This window comes from Benincasa hispida, chromosome 7, assembly GCF_027475165.1.
Source record: "Benincasa hispida cultivar pf3 chromosome 7, pf3_genome.v1.1, whole genome shotgun sequence".
NCBI lineage: Eukaryota > Viridiplantae > Streptophyta > Magnoliopsida > Cucurbitales > Cucurbitaceae > Benincasa > Benincasa hispida.
Window position 1 is genome coordinate 44087612 of NC_143484.1, and position 22428 is coordinate 44110039.

A 22428-nucleotide genomic window follows, 5' to 3' on the forward strand; every position below is an offset into this window, starting at 1 on the left:
TAAATAATTGAGAAGCAATTTTTCTATAAAATCAATTTTTTTTTAACTACTCTAAATATCTACAACATATTCCCAAATGAATGGAAAAAAAAATTAAAAAATTGACAAATGCCTTTCCAACCCATGAAAACTGATTCTAAGCTAAGACCAAAACAAAACAAAACTAAATGAACGATAAACAAGTAATCAAGGTCCCATTTGATAATCATTTTGTTTTTTATTTTTGTTTTTTAAAATTAAGCTTATGGACACTACTTTCATCTCCAGATTTCTTCCTTTGTTATCTACTTTTCACCAATGGTATAAAAAACCAAGCCAAATTTTTAAAACTAAATAAAATAGTTTTCAAAAAGTTGTTTTTATTTTTGAAATTTGGCTAATAATTCAACTATTGTACTTGAGAGAGATACAAATCATGGTAAAAAAATATAGATGAAGTGGACTTAAATTTAAAAAACAAAAACTAAAAACCAAATGATTACCAAACGAGACCCAAATTATCTATAACTAACCAAGTCCCGGTTTGGTAGCCATTTGGTTTTTTATCTTTTGTTTTTAATTTTTAAAAATAAGTTTATAAACACCAATTACACTAATAAATTTCTTACTTTGTTATCCATTTTTTACCAATATTTTCAAAAACTAAATTAAGTTTTGAAAACCAGAAAACATAGTTTTTTTTGGAAACTTGTTTTTGGAATAGGTTTAATTTATAAAAATCAAATGGTTAACAAACGGGACCCAACAAATTAAAACGGACTCTGAGCTAGGACTAAAACAAAACTAGGCTACAAACGAATGATAGACAAGCAAGCAAATCACCTCTAACTAATATTTTCTAAATAAAAATGTCTTGATAACCGCCGAGCTTTCTCAACGTCGTTTCGTCGTCACATATTATGTTATCTTTAGATAACCTGCAAGCCAAGAAAGAAATTGTGAATCATCAACAAAAGAATGTGAAGAAGATGAAAGATGTAAAGATTACCACTAAATTTCATGGTTGTTCTTACAGTATCCATCTAACGAAATTCATCATGGTACGGATAATAATCCATCTCATCTTCACTAAAAACAGAGCTGTAGAACACAAATGGGTTGTCGATCATGTCGTTCAAAGTCAGGAGTCCATCATTATCACTATCTGCCTGCAATTCATGACATCAATAATCCGTTCAAGGCCTTCAAAATGATTGAAATCATTCATCGCGTGATCCTAAGAATCTAGAATGTGTGAAGATTAATAGAAGATGATAATCCTATCGAGCCTTCCATGGATATATTTCCCGATCCCTCGTTAAGTTACGCCGGTGATATATCTCGATTGGTTGAATGTAAATTAAGAACACCTTACATTGAAGCATTACTAGAAACCAAACTTTTGTCATGTACAATTTCCATCCATCCCAAACTATGCAATCTAGTAAAAGATCAACTCATTCACACGATGACACAAGTCCAATAACAAGTTGAGAGTAATCCAGCAGAATTCTTTCTTATTCCCAAAAATATAAACACTCTTTCGGTGGAAAACAGCGCAATCATAGAAAATTTTGTGAATTGTTTAACCCTTATGGACTGTAAGACATTTAAGACACAACAATGAAAGCAGCAGCCATGTTTTATCAACCAAAAGTACCAGAGAGATGATGTATTCTGCTTGTTGTTTTGCATAGTAAGCCTCTGGTGGATGGATTTTTCCAATTATAGGCAACAGTTCTGTTGTTGAAAGGTATCTGTAATGAAGCAGAACAATATAATGTTTAGAGAATGAATCATTTACAGTAAAAAGGCATACATGGGAACAATGTTTTACTTTTACCCATCAGAGTTTTTGTCAAGATTGGAGAACATCTTTTTTGCCCGTGCCTCCAGTTCATCGTCATCCCAATTCAATGAACTGTAATCTTCATCGACTCTTCTTACTAAGTCAAAAATTCTAGGGAAAAACTCACTGAAGTTGAGCTTTCCATCTTTGTCGTTATCTCTTTCCCTGATAGATAAGATTATAAAGTGGTGAGCAGAATGATCTAGTAAGTTATAAGACTATCAATTCTAAGTTGAAATACAACATAAGGTTTTGAGACCGAGAAGATTGGAACAAGCATTAGAATCTTGTACATTTAAGGCCTTTTTTGCTGTTTTTTCTTCACATAACACCTTCCTTATGTTTAATTTAACCATCTTGGTAATAAGCTTTTTTTTAGTTGAATTACACAACAGTTGAGTACAAATACAAACTGCACAAAGCCAAATTCAAGCATGAACCAAAGGCTTTTGAAACTGCACAAAGCCATAAAGGTATCTATCTACCTTACTACATCTGCACATAACCATAGAAGCAGCTTTGGGCTCTTGCTGTCAGCAGGATGCAAGAAGCTGAAAACAAGTAGATCACAGAATGGTATAAGTATCGACAATCGAGTAATGGAAATTGACAAAAGATGAACTCTTTATCTTAGCATTGTCAAACGATGAGTGAGGTTAGGACAAAAGAGAGATGGTGAAACATTTGAAGCTTACTCATTAAATTCATTTATGTCCAAAACCCCATCCCCATCTGCATCTGATGCATTGAAGTGCTCCTCATTCCACCAGCCAATATCGTAGCCGAAAGAGTCATTACCTGATGAACAGTTTGGAAACTATCAGAAGAATATGTAACATAAACAACACCGCTGGAATCTTTAGAAACTTTCTACGAGAAGAAGCCATTTAGGGGTGTTTACAAAACCAAGCCTATAATAAGCATGGATTGCTTGTTCTAAACTACGAAATTGTTATATTCTTATAGTCAACATAATCAAAGTAACGAAAGTTTAAGCTTATGAATCCTATCTTTATCTTATATGGTAAAGTTTTAGACGTCATAAACTCACAAATCAAATACAGGGTATGCACTTTATGAACCCACATCAAAATACTATAACTTAAGTCATCAACTCATCAATCAAACAAATTTTATTACATTTTCTCAAAAAAAAAAAAAAAAAAAAAAAAAAATACCAACCATATGAAACACACAAACCATAAACTACACGATCTCAGGTTTAAGCTATTTCTTTGTAAAATACTACACAAACTCAAATGTATCAACTCCAAACTTCATAAACTGTCTTAGCCAAAAGTTCCTTTAGGAGTTACGTAAGAGAGCTCATAAATTATGTCATAAAAGCATATATACAAAGAATAACTATATTTCTCTTAGCCAAAAAGGTAATTTCCTGCTTCAAAAACTGGTGAAGTAAATCATTAATATCATTGTCAACCTGCACATAACTCAACAGATTACTTGCCCACGATCAAAAGATCAGACGATGCCAATTACTTGAGCTAAGCTCACTTTGGCCACTACCCACTTGATGTTGAACTAAAAGAAATCATAAATGCCATTGGGAAACAAACATATCATATCAGATAGAATAGTATAAAGTACAAAAGATACTAAAATACAAACTCATTAAACAAGAACGCATTAATTTGCAGAGGTCCCCTAAGTCAAAGTGAAATCAAATTGACAAGTGGGTAGAAAGAAGAAAATGATTTACCGGCAGCTAGAACCCAAGTGGGGGGTTCGTACTCGGCAAAGGAAACAAACCCATCACGATTGTCATCATGAGATTGAAATTCCTTTTCAGTCCGATGCAGAGCTTCGTTCATGGCCTGCTGCAAGTTCCAGCGAGTCAATTCCTCCGCAGAAACAAACCCATCAGAAGGATCGACATCGATTTTGGGGAAAAGCCAGAACAATCTTTCGGTGACGTTGAACCTGTCCTCGTCGTTAATGAACTCTTCCCACTCGGGATGGGAATCGGCGGCGGCGGAATGTTGGAGGGAATGCTTCTGCCATTCGTCGTCCTCGCGGCGGAGCTGGATGTCGGCGATGAGAGGGTCAAAGGGGATGTAGTGGTCGTGTTGCTGGCGGTGGAGGAGGGGATTGAAGGTGAAATTGGAGCGGAGGCGGAGGCGGCGGTGGCGGAGGCGGAGGCGTCTTGTTGGGGTGTGAGAGATTAGGATTAGAAGAAGGGAAAAGATTGATATGTAGATTAAAATTGCGAGTTTCCCCATTTTTGGGAAAATTCAGAGTTTGGAGTTTGATCAACGAAGGTTATGGGATGAGTGTGATTTTGATAATAGTTTTGAGTTTGAATTTAATTAAAGATAAGAAGAGATTATTAACTTAAAATCATTTGATCAGTTAATCTAAAACCATAATGGGAGATGATAAACCAGGAATTATCACTATGAGCCTATTTTTATTTATTTATTATCATTATTATTTTGTTAAATTACAAATTTAGTTCACAACTCTATTTTTCACATTTTCACATCATCCAAAATTGACATTTCTCTATCACACCCATAATAAACATGTTAACTTATTTAAGATTTTTAAAACGGGACTTTGATTCGAAAATTGACATTTCTATTATATTTTTAATTTTTTTTAAAATTTTTTAAAATTGTCATCGATATCAACGTTTCTAAAAAATTAAGATCTCAACATTTTCACGAGATCGATATTTTAGACTATTAATCATTAAATTAAGTTTATTTATTTTTCTAATTACTAAAAATAATCTATTTTTCCACTCTCGAGAGTGTTTGAAGTGAGATTGAGCAAGTAGTTGTAGTCCAACTCTTATTCCTCTTTTCGTCATTTTTTATTATTATAATTATTGATTTGTTCTCGTTTATTTTCGTCGTTTTCTTCTTCTTAATTATAGTTAACATTAAAACTATATATCTTTTTAAAATAACTATTAAAACTATATATTACGATAAGCAACACCATTTAAAAACGAATAATTTAAAATAAATGTTTTAGTGAAAATAACTATTCAATTAGAAATTTTCCAAATTAATTAATTAATTTTTTTAAAAAATAAGTAAACAAAAGTGATTTTTTTTTAAGAATACAATCGTGGTGAAATTTTCGGGAGAATTTTCACCTTAATCTTAAAGAGTAAAATATTCGTCATTGCTTTTAAAATTATTTTATTTTGTCAACTTCAACATGACTCAACTAGTATAAGATTATACTCTCGACTATAATCTCTCTTTCTCTAATCATTGTGAAACTTTGGCCATTTTTTTTATACACTTTTAAGTTTAACTTTTATTTGGTCTCTAAATTTTTAAACTTCTTTACTTTTACCTTTGAGTATATAAGACTTGTTTTTAGTCCTTAGTGTTAATCTTCAATTGATTAGTTTAAAATAACTCTGGTATGGAATTTTCAATTAGTTTTACTAATATTAGAAAATTAATAAAAATCAATTCAATTGTTTTAAATTAATTAAATAAAAAATTAACACAAAATGCTACCATCAAACACATTATTATAAATTTAAAGATAAAAGTATAAAATGTCCAAATTAGATACAGAAATATAATGTTTTGAAACTTTAGGAACTTAATTGGAGGTAAAAATGTAACATTTACAAATCTAAAAACCAAACAAATTTTTAAAAAGAAAAAAAACAATACCCTCTTAAAATCTATATTATCCAATACGAAAATCCCGATTATTCCTAAACAAAACCCAATCATCTTGATTTTCTACCACAATTTCTCTTAATTGATTTTTATTTTTATTTTTTTTTGCTAAAAAATAAAACATTACCCATTTTTTGTAATCTCGTTTTTATGAATTTGGCAAGATTAATTCACATCACGAACGCCACAATGAGTAGAATTTGGATTTGGGTTTGGTCCTCTCTCGTTTTCTGCTATGCAACTGCTTTACAGTTCCCCATTTCCCCGCTTTCATCACCATTCGCAGTTATTTGGTTTACAAATAAAGAAATCAAGAGAAACCCATCAAATTCCATTTTCCCCACTTCCTTTCTGCTGCTTCTTTCATGGATTTCTTGTTCATCTGGTCATAAAGATTTGCAGATTCTGTGTCTTTTTGAGACCGATAAAAGGTTTCTCTGAAGTTCCTGTCTTTCTCAGCTGTCTTATTTACCGTAAGTAGTTGTTGCGCATGGGACCTAAGACCCCATCAGAGTCCCTTTTTTGAAAGTTTAGTACAACCCATCATCGTTGCTTATTATTTCTCCACCTACCTTGTGAAATTCTACTAAATCAGGGCCCCATTTCAATCCTATCTTTGTTATTTTGCATTTGAATCCCTCCCTTTTCTTATTTGAATTCGTCCTACTTTTAGGAATCAACTTGCTTCATTTTTTCTTCAACTTTCTCTGGGTATGTTTCTAAGGCTGATAGGAAGTAGAAAAACTAAGTGAAAGTTTTGATCCTCACCCATTTAGGGTCTCTTTGTAATTCTGCGACTAGATTTGGCCTTTTTGATTTTTAATTGTTTGTGGCTGTGGATTATGGTGGTGAAAACTGTGCAGGGTTGGTAATAATTCAGCATTTTCGTGTAACATGTGTTTACTATAATTGATATTTGAAAAGTAAGGAGGGAGGACTTTGAGGGTTTTTTCATCAATCAATGGGTTGAAAAACCAGGCGCCTCTCTCTATCGTTTCTGATTATTCTTCATTGATGGAGTTGTTAGGGTAGTTTTACTTGGCTCTTCTTTTAATTCGAAAGTTGTAAAAGCACATGGGTTTCATTTTCCTTTTCTTTTTGATACCTAGAATCTATGCTCTGAAGGATTGAAACTTTTCATCTCAACTTTGCATCTTTTTCTCTTTCTACTGATTCCAAATCTTATCTCACAATGAAATATAAGTAAAGATTTTACTATCTGAGCAGTAGAAGAAGACAGAGCATAAGGAGGTAGTTGGCTTTTGGCTGCTGTTGTTTTAGGTTCATAGAAGTAGAAATCATTTTTGTAGAGGTGTGAATTTTATGGTTTGGACTGGTATAAGCTGTTCTTGTCAATGGTACGATGATAATTGAGTTTTTGTTTGCTCGTTAGTTTAGTATTGGAATTGGTAACGTAGGTATTCTTCTATCCTGCGAGGAATTATGGATTCATCTTTGTTTGGTATTTGTTGTCCTTTTCAGATTTCACCATCAGGGGATGAAATTCTCATTCGCATTGATTTGCCCTCCCATTATATCTTTTGCTTTCTTTTGAAAATTGATGTGTTCTCTCCCTTTACAATGGATTTTCAGAATTTTCTCATGCAGGCAGTCATTCTCCAGTTAACTCTGATGTTCTTTTTATTCATTGATAGGTCATCTTCACCTGAATCTAACTTTTGAGCTGTGGAGCAAATCGCTTTGGAAATCTTCACATGTTTTATCTGAGTTCCATCATTATTATTATAGGTGAATCCGGATTCAACTGAACAGCATTTTATTTATCCATTTTTAAAGCCCTATTTCCTAAAGCATTCTCTCTTGCCATGGATTTTAGATCATAGAAGACCTTCATAGATTTGCTTGTTCTTTCTTTTGAAAAATAAACACAAGGCTAGATGACAGTGGATGAAAAGAGTAAGAGCTCGATTTGGAGTCGAGAACAAGACAAAGCATTTGAGAATGCTCTAGCTACTTATCCAGAGGATGCTTCAGATCGTTGGGAGAAAATTGTGGCTGCCATACCTGGAAAAACTCTGAAAGAGATTAAAGATCATTACGAGCTGTTGGTTGATGATGTTAATCAAATTGAATCTGGATTCGTTCCTTTGCCCTCCTATAGTTTTTCTTCTTATGGGTCTACAAGTCATGCTAGTGAAGAGGGAACTGGAAAGAAGGGAGACTACCATGGGATTGACAATAGTGAATCTCATAACGGAAGTAAAGCTTCAAGATCAGACCAAGAGCGTAGAAAGGGAACCGCATGGACAGAGGATGAGCACAGGTAAACTTGTGATCTTTGAGTGTATTTTCTAACCCCTATTGACAAATGGATTTTCTCTAGTGTCTAAGGCGAGGTAAGTAAACTTTTTCTTAATTAATGATAAAAAATAGTCATCGTTTTGGTTTTATACATAGCATGCCTGAATATGCTGTTAATTCAGCTCTCTCATTCTTCATTATCCTATATGTGTTGATGTAATCTCAAATCATGAATCACCATTTATTGCTTCCATTTATTCTTTTTACATACCTTTTGTAAAGTTAGTCAACAATTTTGGTAAATCTGTACTCTGCTCTGAGTTGTGACTGGCTTTCCTTTTATGGGTGCACATTAGCTTTTTGTCATCAGAACTGATTAATAGCTATAATCTTAATCTCTCTGTAGTCAACAAATGAGAACTGTTTCCCTCTTTGGACATTGTTATAGTGCTTACTGACATCATTATGGGAATCCATTGTGTCTGATGTTTAGGAGGTCATATTCTCTTTTACCATTAAATAGAGGTGACAATTCTGGTTTGTAACCTCTTATTATCATATTTCAGTTTCAAAGACATGAATTTCTGCTCAAATGTTGAGTTACTCTCCTGTTCTATTACATTTTTTACAATTACTTATTGCATTAAAATAATCATTTTAATGTCTTGCTGATTGTTACCCTTTTTTTGATATGGCAATATTAGAGTTATGGTTTCTTATTAAAAAGAAAAAAAAACTGAACAATTCTTTGTTGATAAAGGTAGTCGTTTAAGCGATGAATATGGTTAATATAGGTATGTGCTCAATAAAAGGACAATCACACGACTGATTTTTAACATTCTATTACTGTGTTGATTTATTTTTTCTGACAGAGAAAATTTTCTGATGAACAAATCTTTACTAGCTGCAAATAGGCCATGTAATATGTATTGGAAAAAGATATGCTAAGCTCATTGAAACCACAATGGAAATGGGGAAGAGAGAAGTTTCCATCTCTTTCCTCAATTCTACTTAAAAAAGAAAAAGGAAAAAAAAAAAGCCTGAAACCCGCCTGACCCTATACATTTGGGTGTCAAGAAAACTTTTATGATATTAAATCTTAGGTAGGTGGCCAACATGAATTGAACCCATGACCTTTTAGTCTTTTATCAAGGTCATGCCGTCCTATTTACCACTAGGCTAAACTATGATGGTTTCTCTTTCCTCAATTCTCATCCTAAGTTTGACATTCCTTGAATTGGATCAGTGGTACAATTGTGTCCTTGAGTTCAAAGATGAGATACAATAACTGGTCAGATTAATAGCTGCCATCAAGGATTTTTTTTTTAATTATATATATTTTTTTAAAATTTAAAATTTTTATTTTTAATTTTTTTTTTTAAAAAAATCGTTTTAGACGCATCACAAGTGGTTCCGAGATACCTTTTCAGCCTTTGATCATCAACCTTTTGGTTATCTGTATGAAACAGAGTTTTATTAGAAGAGGTTTATTAGAATAACATTGGACTGATGGTGTGATTCTAAGCTGGAAAACTGATATCTACTCGATGCATGCACAAGGGCAATTGTGGTGATATCTTAATCATGAGTTGTAGGGAGGGACTTATGTCATCACAACTAGAGGCTACAGAAAGTGTTTGATCCGAAGTTGGTATTGAAGATTATAATTGACGTGTTATACTCTTGGATATGATATTTTAGCAGCATTTCGAGAAACTCCTTAATTGAGAGTTTCACTCGAGGAAGCAGGGGGGTTGTAGTTGCTGAATCTTCTACCATCTCATCATGATACTTCATTTGCTTGTGTTATTTTGCTTCATCGGAGGCCCTTTCTTTAGCTTGCCTCCTTTTATGGGCTCTTTTCTCATATGCTCTTGAATTCTTTTATTTTTTTCTCAATTAAAGTTCGATTTTTCATTTCCTATTGAGCTTTATACCTTCAAGGATGGATATGTCATATACATTTGTTTTTCTTCCCTATTAGAACCTGGAGATAGTCCATGTATGGTTTGCTGGAGTACAAGATGGGCCAAAGTAGTGTTGCTAGAGTAAATATCACATGCATAACATGTTTTTTGTTGGGATGAGGAGATGCGCCTCAAGAATGGGGAACATGAATCACAAGTCACTTAGTTTAGACTTTTCTTGTTTTTTTAGATACTAATACAAAGTTGTTAGACTACAGTGAGATAGAATTGTGCAGACCTCCACCCCAAGAAATTCTATAGCATTCATTCATAAAGGGAATATAATTACAAAAGTACCAGAAAAATAATCTTTCTTAAGGTGACAATTTTATGTGCCCTTATATAAAGGTTGAAAACACTCTTATTCCATTTTAGCCAAACATTGCAGTTTGCAGTTTGCACAAGATGTTAGGCTTATGTTTGTTCAATAGCTTATCGTGTGCATGTATGTCTGTTAGGCTTATGTTTGTTCGATTGTTTTCTCACAATTGGTATATTTGCATGGTTTATGATATACTGTTCTTACCATAAATCTCATGATTAACTATAATTACCAGTACATAAATTCATTTTGGGATCATACCAAGGCTTTACCTTTAGCATTTATTGCCAAGCAGGCTATTTCTTCTTGGTTTGGACAAATATGGGAAAGGAGATTGGCGAAGTATCTCCCGAAACTTTGTGGTGACGAGGACACCCACTCAAGTGGCAAGCCATGCACAAAAGTACTTCATTCGTCTGAACTCAATGAACAAAGATAGAAGGCGGTCGAGCATCCATGATATCACCAGTGTTGATAATGGAGATTTATCCGCACCTCAAGGTCCAATTACTGGTGAAGCAAATAGTTGTGGAGGAGGATCTACCAACAAATCAACCAAACAGCCTTCTCGACCACCTACTGGATCATCAGGTGTCGGGATATACAGTGCTCCAACCGTAGGGCAGCCAGTAGGATGGCCCTTTGTTTCGGCCATTGGCACTCCAGTTAATACTCCTCCACCAGCACATGTGGCATATGCGGTGAGCTCACTGGTTACTAAACCACCAGTAAATATGAGCCCCATAACATATTAAATCTCTCAAGCATCTGGTGAAAGGTAATGTTCTGTTTTGGCATAGTTTGTCTGAAGAGTGGTGTTATGCTATTGTTTGGTCTCACAGGACATTTGCTAAAGAATATACAACTTATTATGATGATGATGCTCTGTTGAGTTCAATTGGTTGGATGCTTTAATTCTTTAATTGAGGTCATAAGGATTACAAAATTTGTGAAGGGTTCCCCGGGGGGTGGGGAAACGAAGGAAATGGGAAAGAGAGCATCGCCTTTCCCTTCTGTCTGTTTGTAATTACTTGTTATGATGAAGTTCAGTTGTTCTTAAGAAAAGCACCTTCATGAATGATGTATGGGATTCTTAACCTTTTTCAATATTGCTTCTGGTTTCTTCTACATATTAGTTCAATGTTGTTCTTTTCCAACACATTTAAACTTTAAAGTTTGATTTGATTTTTCCTTTGAAATATTTTTTCAACAATTTTAAGTTTCAATGAATGGTTACCGGTAAAATTGAGAAAGTGTCGTTAGGAACTGTCTATTTGTAGGGTAGGGTGTCCTTGAAAATGCCTTAAAGCTTGAATTGTGAATCCAGCTATGTTGGGGAAAAAGTAGAAGAATTTGAGATGGTAAAGGTGAGCATATGTATGATCTCAAAAAAGAGGGAGGAATTAAAAAACAACCAAATTGAAATAATGACTTTTTACATGTGATATGTTTCTTTATATTTGCTTTTGCTCATTTTAATCTTGGTGGAAAAAAGTGCTTGGTGACATCTTAAAGCTAACCATTTTCCTTTTTCTTTCCTTGGTTTATCTGTTTGTAATCTCTCTCAGAGATTTTACTACATATGAAAACTAGTAATGATATTGCATACGTCTCTTAACCCGTCTTTACTCTTAATTTGCTTGTTTGATCGTAATGATCGGTTAATGATTTGAAACTTATGTCCCTCGATCCTTCTGCCTCTACATTATATGCAGTTCTAGGCATTGGAAGAGATGGTTCAAACCAGAGTGGTGAAACAGATGCAAAAGCATCTCCAGCCACCCCTGTTTTATCTACTTCATTGCCATAGAATCAGACCGCGAGCAGTTCAATTCCGCTTCTTTCGAGTGGCGACACTCGCAGAAGTTCATTTCATGACCCTCAATTTCAACAATGTAGCAATATCATTGCTCACAGATTACCTAATGGAGTTGATACAGACAAAAGATGACATTCTAGGGGTGCTTGTTCTTCGTAGTAGTCTACTGACAAAGCTTTCTTTGATATTCTTGTTTATGGAAAAATTTGCAAAGGATAGGTTGTACTTGTAGATATATCCATTTCAATTACCAAATTTCAGTCTCAATTGTAATCAATACCGTAACTTCATTCTATGGTGAAAATTAATTAGTTATCAAACGAGGATTAAATATTTTAATTTGGCTTCAATATGTGTTAACCTTAAATTCTAGTGAAGGAAATGGGCACACTTAAAAGTTAAAAAGGATTAAATTTTAAGTAATTTTAAATGGTAGTAATTCGATTTAATATTTTAATATTCTAATATTATAGAGATCAACTTGGAAATATGCTTAGCTTAGAGATCAAATTTGTAATTTATTTAAAAAATATTTAATTTTGCATAATGATATAATAAATTATTGGATTTCTAATCTCAAACATCAACTAATAAAATCTTGTGAGGTTGAAATGCCATTTCTAATAAATAGACTATGGTTAAAATATCGATATACTTCGACTTTTATTCTATTTTTATTTTTATAATGTCAACTTTAGTTTATATACTTTCAATAAATCTTAAACACTTTAGGATAATTATTTTAAATGATAAAATTTACAAAAATATTTTTAAATATAACAAAATATTATTGTCTATTAGTGTCTATCACTATATCTACTGTCTATTAGGGATAAATTAGTGATATTTTATTAAATTTATAAATAAGTTGACTCCTTTTTTTTTTTTCATATTTGAAAATAACCCTAAAATTGTACTAAGAAAACCCCCAAAATTAAATCCATATAGTTAGTTTATTGTTGATCTCCAAAAAGAAAGTTTCTATTAGCATTCTTTTGTGATGATATATTGGGTGCTATAATTGTATGAAAATTATCATTATTATTTAACTAAATTCGATTAAAAAAAAAAAATCTTTGACTCAGTAAAGTTAAGATTTATTGACAGTATATCAACTTTAAAATTAGATAATTAAAAACATATCAATTCAAATAGTATGAACCTTAAGAGCAAACGTTTAAAATGTGATGAAAATATCAAAGTGATAAAAAAAATTCGATGGATATTTCTAGAAAATTTATAAAAACAAAAAAATTCAAAAAATAAATTTAAATTAGTAAATAAATATTTTATATCTTTTTAACCATTCAAGATGTCTATTATTTATCTTATATTTACATTAGTGACATTTTGCTACTTGTTTTTTTATATTTCACAAAATTTTCTACGATACAATGAAAAAATTGATTCACCTCTCGTGTAAATGTCGAACCTATGAAAATGTAGAAATATTAATAGAAATATTGACAGACATAAATTAATATTAAAATGATTTTAAACCTAAAATAATAAAACGATAGATGTAAGACATGGCGTAACTGGTGATGAAATATCAAATTTGCCATTCATAGTTGGATTGGAATGGGAAGAATGGGAAGTAAAACTATTCCTCTGCTCAAAGGAGCTTCATCATTCCCATTGTTTAAGCACCAATTCTTCATTTACTTCTGGTTTTTCAATAATTTTTAATTTTTTGAGTCAAGAGGCATCAATTATCATTGGTCGATCAATATAAAAGTATGTAATGAACCAACAATACAGGTGTATTTGTAAAGATATTCATTCTTTTTCGTAAGAGGTTAAAATTCTTACCCTTCATATTCCTAACTTCTCACGATTTTAGATATATACCCTGCATATCCTACATATCATTGAACTCAACAATACAAAAATAATCGATAAAATTTGTAATTTGCTTTATTGACAAATGAACCAAGGAGAACCAAATTCTTGATAATGGATCACAAGCTTACATATTTTCCTTCTCAGGGTCCATTATAAGAAAATTCTTGTGAGATTAAGGCAGTTAGTTCGAGCAGGCAGATAGCTTAACACTATACAATAACTTCTCCATTCTTATAGCCTTAAAGCTGTTGCACAAGGTCTTAAGCTAACCAATTTAAGAACTCTTGGATGCATGATGATTTCCCGGTCCTTGGGTTTGGTTGGTCTGTAGCAGCCATGATGGTAAAAGAGATGGGATGATGAATGCCAATATCAAGCAGAATATAACCAAGCCTCCAACCCCCCAAGCTTTGTGTGGGATACCGATTAGTAGTTCGTCACAAGCTGCAACAAAGCCAGAAAGTATCATACTAACGAATGAGACGTTAGGCAAGCAAACGACATTATGACTGACATACCAAAGGAGCAAAAAGTAACAGGTTTGGATGTTAACAATGAAACAACATTTAAGTACACACCCCTGTCATTATCATTATAGAGCGAGACATTGTTCGACAGCAACAAATGAAATTCTATACAACTCCTCTTCTTTTTGGTACATGTTTTACCTAGGTAAGAATAACTACAGAGTTCTTTTTCTCAAGCTGGTTTTACCAGGAGCTCTCTTCAGCAATAAGGAGATTAGATATTTGATGATCAAGTCATGGGAAACAACCGTTTCCTTCTTAAATCATGTATAGAATCAATTTTTTTGCGGTTCAGTTGCTAATTCGAGTTATTCTTTCCACTCTCGTGTCAGGACAATTCATCATACCATTTTTTGAATTGACACCAGAAGCATTACTAGCTAATGCCCAGGAATTCATCATACCAACAATAGTTCGATTAGAAAATTTTAGTTGGTCTAAAGTTTTAAAAATGGAACAAAAAGAATTAAAAAAAAAAAAACTACAATTATTTAACAAGTCAATCAGAATAACAATGATTTGAAACTAGAACATATATGAAGCCTGGCCACATAGTGGTGGATCCACAAATTTTATTGACAGTGGACTTTATATAATTTAGTAAAAATAAATGTAATGAGTAAGGGTTGGACCTGAGTCTATGGGGTTAGCTAGCGGTTTTGATACTATGCCAATTATATATATACACGCATTATATAAAGAGCATATAATTGAGAGGGGGCTGTCCATAACAAATCTGCCCCTATGGCCACATGATAGTGGGAAAAAAATATGAGATACCTATATTGAAGATGATCGACTCCCTTTCCTGTACCGATGGTATGGCAACAACTCCCTCGGATTTCACAGTTACCAATACATGCGTATCAACCTGTATCAGGACTGTAAGTTTGAAAATTTAACGATTTTATCAATCAAAGTCTACAATCGTTTCCCTAAATTAGAGGAGAAGGCAACCTGATCTCCCAACAAGTTCATGCCTTCTGTTTTAAAAAGAAGCTTTTCAGTATCGAGTAGCTTTCTGCTCTGCTTCTCAACAAGGCTTGTTAAGTCTCTCTTTAGCTCTAATGAGAAGCTGGCAGGTATCTGTTGTTTTCCTTGAATGAGACACTTAGGAGAGTTTTAAAAAATCAACTTTCAGAGGACAGAAAAAACATACAGAGCCAGGATATGATATCTTCACTTCATACCACATATCAGGTTTGAGTCCTTGAAGATGGTATAGGCGAGAACCCAATTGTAATGGTAATGTTTCCCTCCACAGCTCCTCTCCGACATTTAGAATTTTACTCTCAACCCTAGAAAATCATATACAAGCCAATACAATAACTAAAATGAAAGGACATGTATGTTTGAATATGTAACTAATGACCTGTTTGGGAGTGATTCTAAAAATTACTAAAACTACTTTTGTCATTTTTAAAATGAACAATGAATTGATTATGAATGATTAAAAATGTGTTTGAAAGTGATTTTAAATATGACAAAAATAATTTTATCCGTTTCAAAATCACACCCAAACATATGCTAAGAAAGGAAGAGAGTTTTGGTAATGCTCACATACTACTAAGGCAGAAAGTCGGCCATTTCATAATGAAGACGAGTACGTGAAAGATAACAAATAGATAGCACTGGAGTGAATGAGGCATTTGGTTAATACGCCACTAACTTCGACTTCCGTAGCCTGCTACAGTACAACTTTCTGTTTATACGGGTTGGTGAAGGAGAATCAGATCATTTACAGTTTAGCCACAAACAAAACATAATTGGATACTCTTAAGGCACTTCCAATATGGATCCTTCCCAACATCAATCCTGTTAATGTGCTGATTCTATTTATTAGGATATACTTTCCTTTTTATGTTAATTCTGTGTATAATTATCCATTTATTATCGTTGTAATCAACACAATATACGAAATACAATAAATATTGATATGGTATCAGAGCCATACACATTTAGGGTCTAGCTCTGGCTGTCTGCTGTCCAAATCAGTACCGCCGTCGACCAGTTCCCCTGTCGATTAGATCCACGCCGCTGCCATTTAAATCAGTCCTGACCAGTTCAAGCCGTCGACCAGATCCACGCCACTGCCTTCCAAATCAGTCTCGTCTGACGTCGATCCGGCGGAGTAGTACTGTCCGTTTGCAGATCCGTTCACCACTGGTCACGACCGTTTAGATCTGCCCAGATCAGATCTCGTCCAGATCTGAAAGATCAGTTCACGCCCGTTCACGCTAGATCTGAAAGTTCCGTGCCGCCGCTCAGATCTGCCCGTTTGTAGATCAAAACAGATCTGTTCGCCGCCGCCCTGAGTAATGCAGATCCGTCCGTTCGTCCGTTTGCAGATCAGTCAACCAAGCGCCGCCGCCCAGATCTCTGTTTCCTGTACAAGCCTCTTTCAGACCCACCCATGTTGAAGAAACTCCCTCCTCCTTGGTAAGAGTGAGCCAATATTAATTTTTTTTTACACAAAATTTGAATCGAATTCAAAACGAGAGAAGAAAAGTCTAACCCACGGTAGTAAAATAAAATACCAAAAGTATCTTCAGCCCACAAGGATAATCAGTCGATTAATTACGATTGATCAGATTATCCATCAACCGACCCGATATTCACACTCACGCTCGATACCCATCCTCTTCTTATGACTTATTCTTCATCAAATAGTGCACGATAACCATTTATCATTTCTATATCGTAAACACTAATACCCGTTTTTATTGTTTCTATATGGTTTACGCTCTATATCTGGTTCTATATAGTAAACACTAATATTTGTTTTTGTTTTAATAATGCTTATTTAATAATGTACTTGTATGTCAATTATCTATCTTAAGAACTTTATAAAAAAAACTTTAACATCAATACATCTATTATTGATACATTTGAATTAAGATAGACGGAGATAGAACATTATCTCTATCTATCTGAGATAGACAATGATAGGTAAACACTAATATTTGTTTCTACAGTTTCGATGTCGTTTGCACTCTATATTTTTATATTTGTTTAGTCAAGTGGATGTGTTATCGAGATAGTATACTATCTCTGTCTATCTCAGATAGACGGTGATAGACTTCAATGATAAACACTAATATCTACTCTATATTTCTATATTTATTTAGTTGAATGGATCTATTATTGATAACTTTAAATTGAGGACAAAATGGTTGCAATTAGGTCCTTTTATTTAATTTAATAAAAGCACCTAATTGCAACCATTTTGAAACTACAAGAGGGTAATTGATAAAAATGAAAGTTCAGGGGTGTGATTGTAACCAATTTCCTATTTTAGGGGTGATTTTTACAATTTTCCTTTAATTTCTGTCTTTTGTCCCATGAAGTTACTTCACGAGACAAACAAACTGACAACATTATGAAAAAATAAACACGTCTCGTGAAGATGAATAGTTTGTCCCGTGAAGTTAATTCATGAGACATCCCGTGAAGTAACTTTATGAGACAAACTTACAACATTATGAAAATAAATAAATACATCTCGTGAAGATGAATAGATTGTCCCATGAAGTTACTTCATGAGACGTCCCGTGAAATAACTTCACGATACAAACTTACAATATTATGAAAAAATAAAATACGTCTCGTGAAGATGAATAGGTTGTCCTGTGAAGTTACTTCACGAGACAAACTTATAACTTTATGAGACAAACGAAGTTTGTCGTTTATAATGTTGTAAGTTTGTCTTGTGAAGTTAGTTCATGAGACAAAAGACTTACTTAGGAACTCAATGTTGTGAGACAAACGACTACTTTTCAACATAAAAAAATAATAATAATAAAAGACCACTTTTCAACATACTTACCTCTTTTGGAACTTCCAAGTGAAGATCAATCAAAGATAGAATTTTATCTATGTCTATCCTTAATAAACAAAGATAAGTGTTTATCTCTGTCTATCACATATAGTTCTATCTTTGTCTATTACAGATAGACAAAGATATGCACCTATATTTGTCTATCTAAGATAGACAGAGATAAAGTACTATCTCTGTCTATTTGAGATAGACAAGTAATAAAGTAATAATAGTATACATCATCAATCATTTACGTACTTTCAGTTGAATAAGATGTTGATCGTGTTCAAAATTTTAAGAATATGATGTTCCAACCATATAAGCTATTATAAATCGAGTGAAGATCAATTAGGGATAAAGTTTTATCTTTCTCTATCCTTGATAGACAAGGATAGACGTTTATCTCTATCTATTTGAGATAGACAGAGATAGAGCTTTATCTCTATCTATATCGACCCATTTCGATCTAATCCTCCCTAAGATGAACAACAGTACTAATTTCGAATTTTCGACCAAATGGCTTCCAAAATAGCTTCACAGTGTTGTATACAACAACTTGTTGGAATTGTAGAGGAAAAATTCAATAACTGGATTTATGAGCTGGGGCATACAAGAACAGTTGTTGTTCTCTGAGTTTTTTTTTAAATGTATATTTTTTTTCAGAATAAAACATTAGAGTGAAGAGAATACTGTGAAATTCGAAGAAGAGGGATTGTTCTTCACTCGGTAACAAAATGTGTGACATTACAAGGCAACGAAAGAAGGAGAAGAAGAATTATACTTGTGTAAGAATTGTAAAAGTAAATCTTAAGGATTGAACTTGAAGCTTGGATTAAATAATAAAAATTTGATTGAATATTGGAGCATGTGGCCAACCATTAACCAAAGTCATGATGCATGGGAAATGGCTAGAAGGACATAAGGACTATATTGTATGCTGGTCGTAGTTGGCCAAGTTGGTTAGGAATGGAAGCCAGAAGCGACCATACGTTAAGCTTGTAAGGACGCATGTGTGGGATGGCACGAAATGCGTGAGCAAGCAGCAAGAAAGACCATCGGGGGATGGGACAGATGCAAGCAAGAATGCACGCAGTTGGAGTGATGCGCGCGGACGATCGTGTAGCTACATACAGCGCTAGACGATAACGCTAAACGATGAAGCTTGAATGCACTAGACGATAAGCGTAAACGCTAGACAATGCATTAGACGTGGGCGTTGGGCGAAAGCTACACGATGGCGCTACATGATAGGCGAAGCACTAGACAATGGAGCGTTGCACGACAGACACGGGTGCTAGATGATAGGTGTCAGCGTTACGTGATGAGCGAAAGCTACGCAATAGCGAGATTGTTAGCAACGAGAGATTGCTAAGCGATGAAGCTATGAGATGGGGCGTAAGTACTATGCGATAGACGCAGGCGCTGTGTGATGGGTAATGCGTTAGACGATAAGCGACAGCGAGAGGGCTGGATGTTAGGCGACAATGAGAGATTAACTAAACGATAGAGCTAGGCGATGAGCGGAAAAGCTGCACAATGAGCTAGACTATGGTGGGCCAAGCCATGGTGGACGCATGGTGAAGGTTCTATGCGTTGCAAAGGCTTGCGGTACATAAGGCTGGACAGGTTAGATTGCGTTAGTCTTGGGCAAGAGACTAAGGACGTTGGTAAGCAACAAGGACGTACTAGCGTTAGTTATGAGGTATGCTTTAATAAGAGGCTAGGCGATAATAAAACAAACCATGAGGCGTTGAGCTGAAATCTAGCTTGACTCAAGGGTTGGTATGCGTTGGTGATATGCTATGCACTAAAGACACTCGAGGGCCTGTGAGTGCATAGGATCAGGCTGGAGCAAGCGGTATGCATTGGAAGATTATGATGGTCATAGGCCTAGTAGAGTGCATATGCCGAGAGTAAGCCATACGAAAGAAGAAAGTTATGCGGCCAAGAAAGGACTTGCGATGTCTTGAGAGTTAGTACGGCGTAGGTGATGCGTTGGTAAGAGACCTATGGGATGATAAGGGTTAAAGCCGTGCGGCCAAGCAAGCATGCGACTAAGTTGAGAGGTGATGCGTTGATGAAGTAGAACTTGGAGGACAAGTTAGACAGGGAGCTGCCTAAAAGAATTCTTACAGGAGGAACTGTGAGTGGTTATTCCGTTGTTTGTATAATTGATTTCTATATATATACATATGAATGATATATATATATATATATGTTATATTTAAAATGTTGGCATGATTAGAAAATGTATTTTGTCTGGATTTGTTGTTGTTGTGTTGTTATTATAATGGATGAGTAGTTGTATTGGGAATTGGATTTGTACTCGGGATATTGTTAACATGCTTTGTGGTCGCTTGGCTGGGATTATCAGCGTACCCAACATGTTTAACAGGAAATGCAGACATGTGCACATTTGACGGGTTATATGGTGCTGAGATTGATTCCATATCGGTCATTACGGGTTATTCGTGGAGAATACCTGGGGGTTGGGATTACATGATCATGCCAGGAATATCCAGCTGATAGGCTGGGGAGGTTACATTTATTATTATATGATTTACGTTTGTTTCTGGAATTGTATTTCCCAAAAATGAATTTCTAAAGTTAAAGTTTGATTCCTTATAAAGGCACCACTCACTGGGCTTATAGCTCACATTTTCCATGTTTTGTTTTCTTTCTCCTCCCCAGGTTGCGGAAGTAGATCAGTTGGAAAAACCACCAGAGGTTTGAATTAATTTTATCTCACAAGGCGGGACTTGGATCATGTTAATTGGAAATCTTTAGGATAGTTAGGTAAAGCACATAAAACAATATGTTTAATTATTTATATTCATTATCAAGTTATAATAACCTAGCTTTCAAGTTGATAAGGTCGGGCAGTTGATGTCACAAAAAGGTGATGTTAGCTGGCTTCACATCCTCTTCCAATTTGGGTGATAAGGCTCGGGAGGGGGTGTGATACAATATTAATCCTTCCCAACATCAATCCAAAATGAAACGTGCTCAACAAATATAACTGGCGTACGAATGTACTACAGATTGAGAGGTTTGTGATACATTTTTCCCAAAATATGTTTATAGACGCATTTGTTTGATTAACCACGCCTACAAAATGTTTCATCAAATGACAAATTTACACTTAATAATTTCAATTTTTTATTTAAAATACTATGATTGCTCGACTACTAGTATTTGGTAAGCGGCGGTGGAATTTGATGGTTGATATTTGCTGTTACCCATGGTTGTCAACTACCATGGAAAAATGAAGGTAACATGATGATATTTTGGTAATTTACTTGCATCATAAAAATTTACAAGATATGCTCAATTGAACACTTATAAACATTTTTCTTATAATTAGAATTCAAAAAGTATCTACATCAATTGAAAGGTAATTCATCAATGATAATGTAAAAAGTGAGTTCAATTGATTACTTTTGTTGTTGTTTACCTGCTTTCCATAATTGTGATGAGATGTAAAGTCTATTTTGAAATTTGAAATCAAATTGTGTAATCTAATTGAGGAATGAAGTGTGCTCGATTTGATTGTAGTTGAAAATTATGTGGGATCCACTACTTTTACCGTTACCGTTAGAGACATTGTAATTGTAACAGTATTAAAATTATGAATTTATTACATTTATTGTTACTTTTACTATTAATGTTAGGGTCAAGCAGTAACACTAACGATAACGATAAAAGTAAAATGTGACAGAATCATAATTCTGGATAAACACAATCGAAAGCAATCCAATTATGTTTGCGATTCAAGCCTAATACGATTAATTCATCAATGAAATCACATTTTGATTACTCCAATTTTCATTACAGTTTGGTAAACATTGCCTTATTTCTCAAATTTATAATAAATCGTTTTGTGTGGTGCTCAAACATTACCAACCTTACGAAAACAATTCTCTTTTCAAAATTAAACAATTGAAAAGGCAATTCAAACACAACCTAAGTAATTTACAACTAGGACTTCTTGTAGATTTGATAAAATAAGTTTAAAAGATTAGGCACATAACCCAAACTTCTTACTTTTGCAAAAATGGCAAAAAAAGCTCAACTCACGTAATACACTTGATACCCTTGATACACTTGACACACTACTGATATACATTTGATATACTTGATATTTTTAATATATTTGTTACACTACTAGTATATGCCTAATATACCGATACACTATCGATAAACACTTGATACACTTGATACACTCAATATACTATTGATACACGGTTGAAAATGACTAGTTATTTAAGTGTTTTTAAAAAAATCACAAAAATGCTCTTTTTTTTAAAAAAAAAAAAAAAAAAAAAACTTTTTTCTCTAGTTATTCCAAACACATTCAAATTGTCAAATCA

At 33.9% G+C, this 22428-nt stretch overlaps 3 protein-coding genes across 23 annotated transcripts; 1 reads left to right on the top strand and 2 right to left on the bottom strand.

Annotated features, from left to right (window-relative positions):
- On the bottom strand, positions 1-4237 carry LOC120081575 (uncharacterized). Of its 2 annotated transcripts, none has more exons than XM_039036581.2 (7): positions 3549-4237; positions 2524-2626; positions 2314-2379; positions 1823-1993; positions 1640-1736; positions 1014-1148; positions 1-917 (listed from the first exon to the last, which is right to left on the bottom strand). In XM_039036581.2, exons 1-6 carry the CDS (start codon positions 4066-4068, stop codon positions 1023-1025), a joined length of 1083 nt encoding a protein of 360 aa, XP_038892509.1. In that variant the 5' UTR covers positions 4069-4237; the 3' UTR covers positions 1-917; positions 1014-1022. The 2 variants fall into 2 exon arrangements, with proteins under 2 accessions (XP_038892509.1, XP_038892510.1); XM_039036582.2 differs by having other exon boundaries at positions 779-917; positions 989-1148.
- Positions 4238-5651: 1414 nt separating this feature from the next.
- Positions 5652-12208, top strand: LOC120081576 (transcription factor SRM1-like). Of its 18 annotated transcripts, none has more exons than XM_039036583.2 (5): positions 5661-5972; positions 7155-7248; positions 7337-7783; positions 10346-10828; positions 11766-12208. In XM_039036583.2, the coding sequence occupies exons 3-4, from the start codon at positions 7398-7400 to the stop codon at positions 10803-10805; spliced, it is 846 nt and encodes a 281-aa protein (XP_038892511.1). In that variant the 5' UTR covers positions 5661-5972; positions 7155-7248; positions 7337-7397; the 3' UTR covers positions 10806-10828; positions 11766-12208. The 18 variants fall into 18 exon arrangements, with proteins under 18 accessions (XP_090171791.1, XP_038892511.1, XP_038892515.1 ...); XM_039036587.2 differs by having other exon boundaries at positions 5686-5930; XM_039036584.2 differs by having other exon boundaries at positions 5695-6527.
- Positions 12209-13761: 1553 nt separating this feature from the next.
- LOC120081684 (uncharacterized) lies at positions 13762-16877 on the bottom strand. 3 transcript variants are annotated; one of them, XM_039036758.2, is made up of 6 exons: positions 16196-16877; positions 15802-15943; positions 15401-15539; positions 15199-15327; positions 15022-15112; positions 13762-14158 (listed from the first exon to the last, which is right to left on the bottom strand). In XM_039036758.2, exons 2-6 carry the CDS (start codon positions 15888-15890, stop codon positions 13989-13991), a joined length of 618 nt encoding a protein of 205 aa, XP_038892686.1. In that variant the 5' UTR covers positions 15891-15943; positions 16196-16877; the 3' UTR covers positions 13762-13988. The 3 variants fall into 3 exon arrangements, with proteins under 3 accessions (XP_038892686.1, XP_038892688.1, XP_038892687.1); XM_039036760.2 differs by having other exon boundaries at positions 15802-15928; positions 16196-16791; XM_039036759.2 differs by having other exon boundaries at positions 15802-15925; positions 16196-16742.
- Positions 16878-22428: the final 5551 nt, after the last annotated feature.

Coding starts and splice junctions, on each gene's coding strand:
- LOC120081576 (XM_090315665.1), top strand. CDS start 7,398: ATGACAGTGGATGAAAAGAGTAAGAGCTCGATTTGGAGTCGAGAACAA. Junction 7,784..10,345: donor TGGACAGAGGATGAGCACAG/GTAAACTTGTGA, acceptor ATTGCCAAGCAG/GCTATTTCTTCTTGGTTTGG.
- LOC120081575 (XM_039036581.2), bottom strand. CDS start 4,068: ATGGGGAAACTCGCAATTTTAATCTACATATCAATCTTTTCCCTTCTT. Junction 2,627..3,548: donor CACTTGGGTTCTAGCTGCCG/GTAAATCATTTT, acceptor ACTGTTCATCAG/GTAATGACTCTTTCGGCTAC. Junction 1,149..1,639: donor CAGAATACATCATCTCTCTG/GTACTTTTGGTT, acceptor CATGAATTGCAG/GCAGATAGTGATAATGATGG.
- LOC120081684 (XM_039036758.2), bottom strand. CDS start 15,890: ATGCCTCATTCACTCCAGTGCTATCTATTTGTTATCTTTCACGTACTC. Junction 15,328..15,400: donor AGATATCATATCCTGGCTCT/GTATGTTTTTTC, acceptor GGAAAACAACAG/ATACCTGCCAGCTTCTCATT. Junction 15,113..15,198: donor TGAACTTGTTGGGAGATCAG/GTTGCCTTCTCC, acceptor GTCCTGATACAG/GTTGATACGCATGTATTGGT.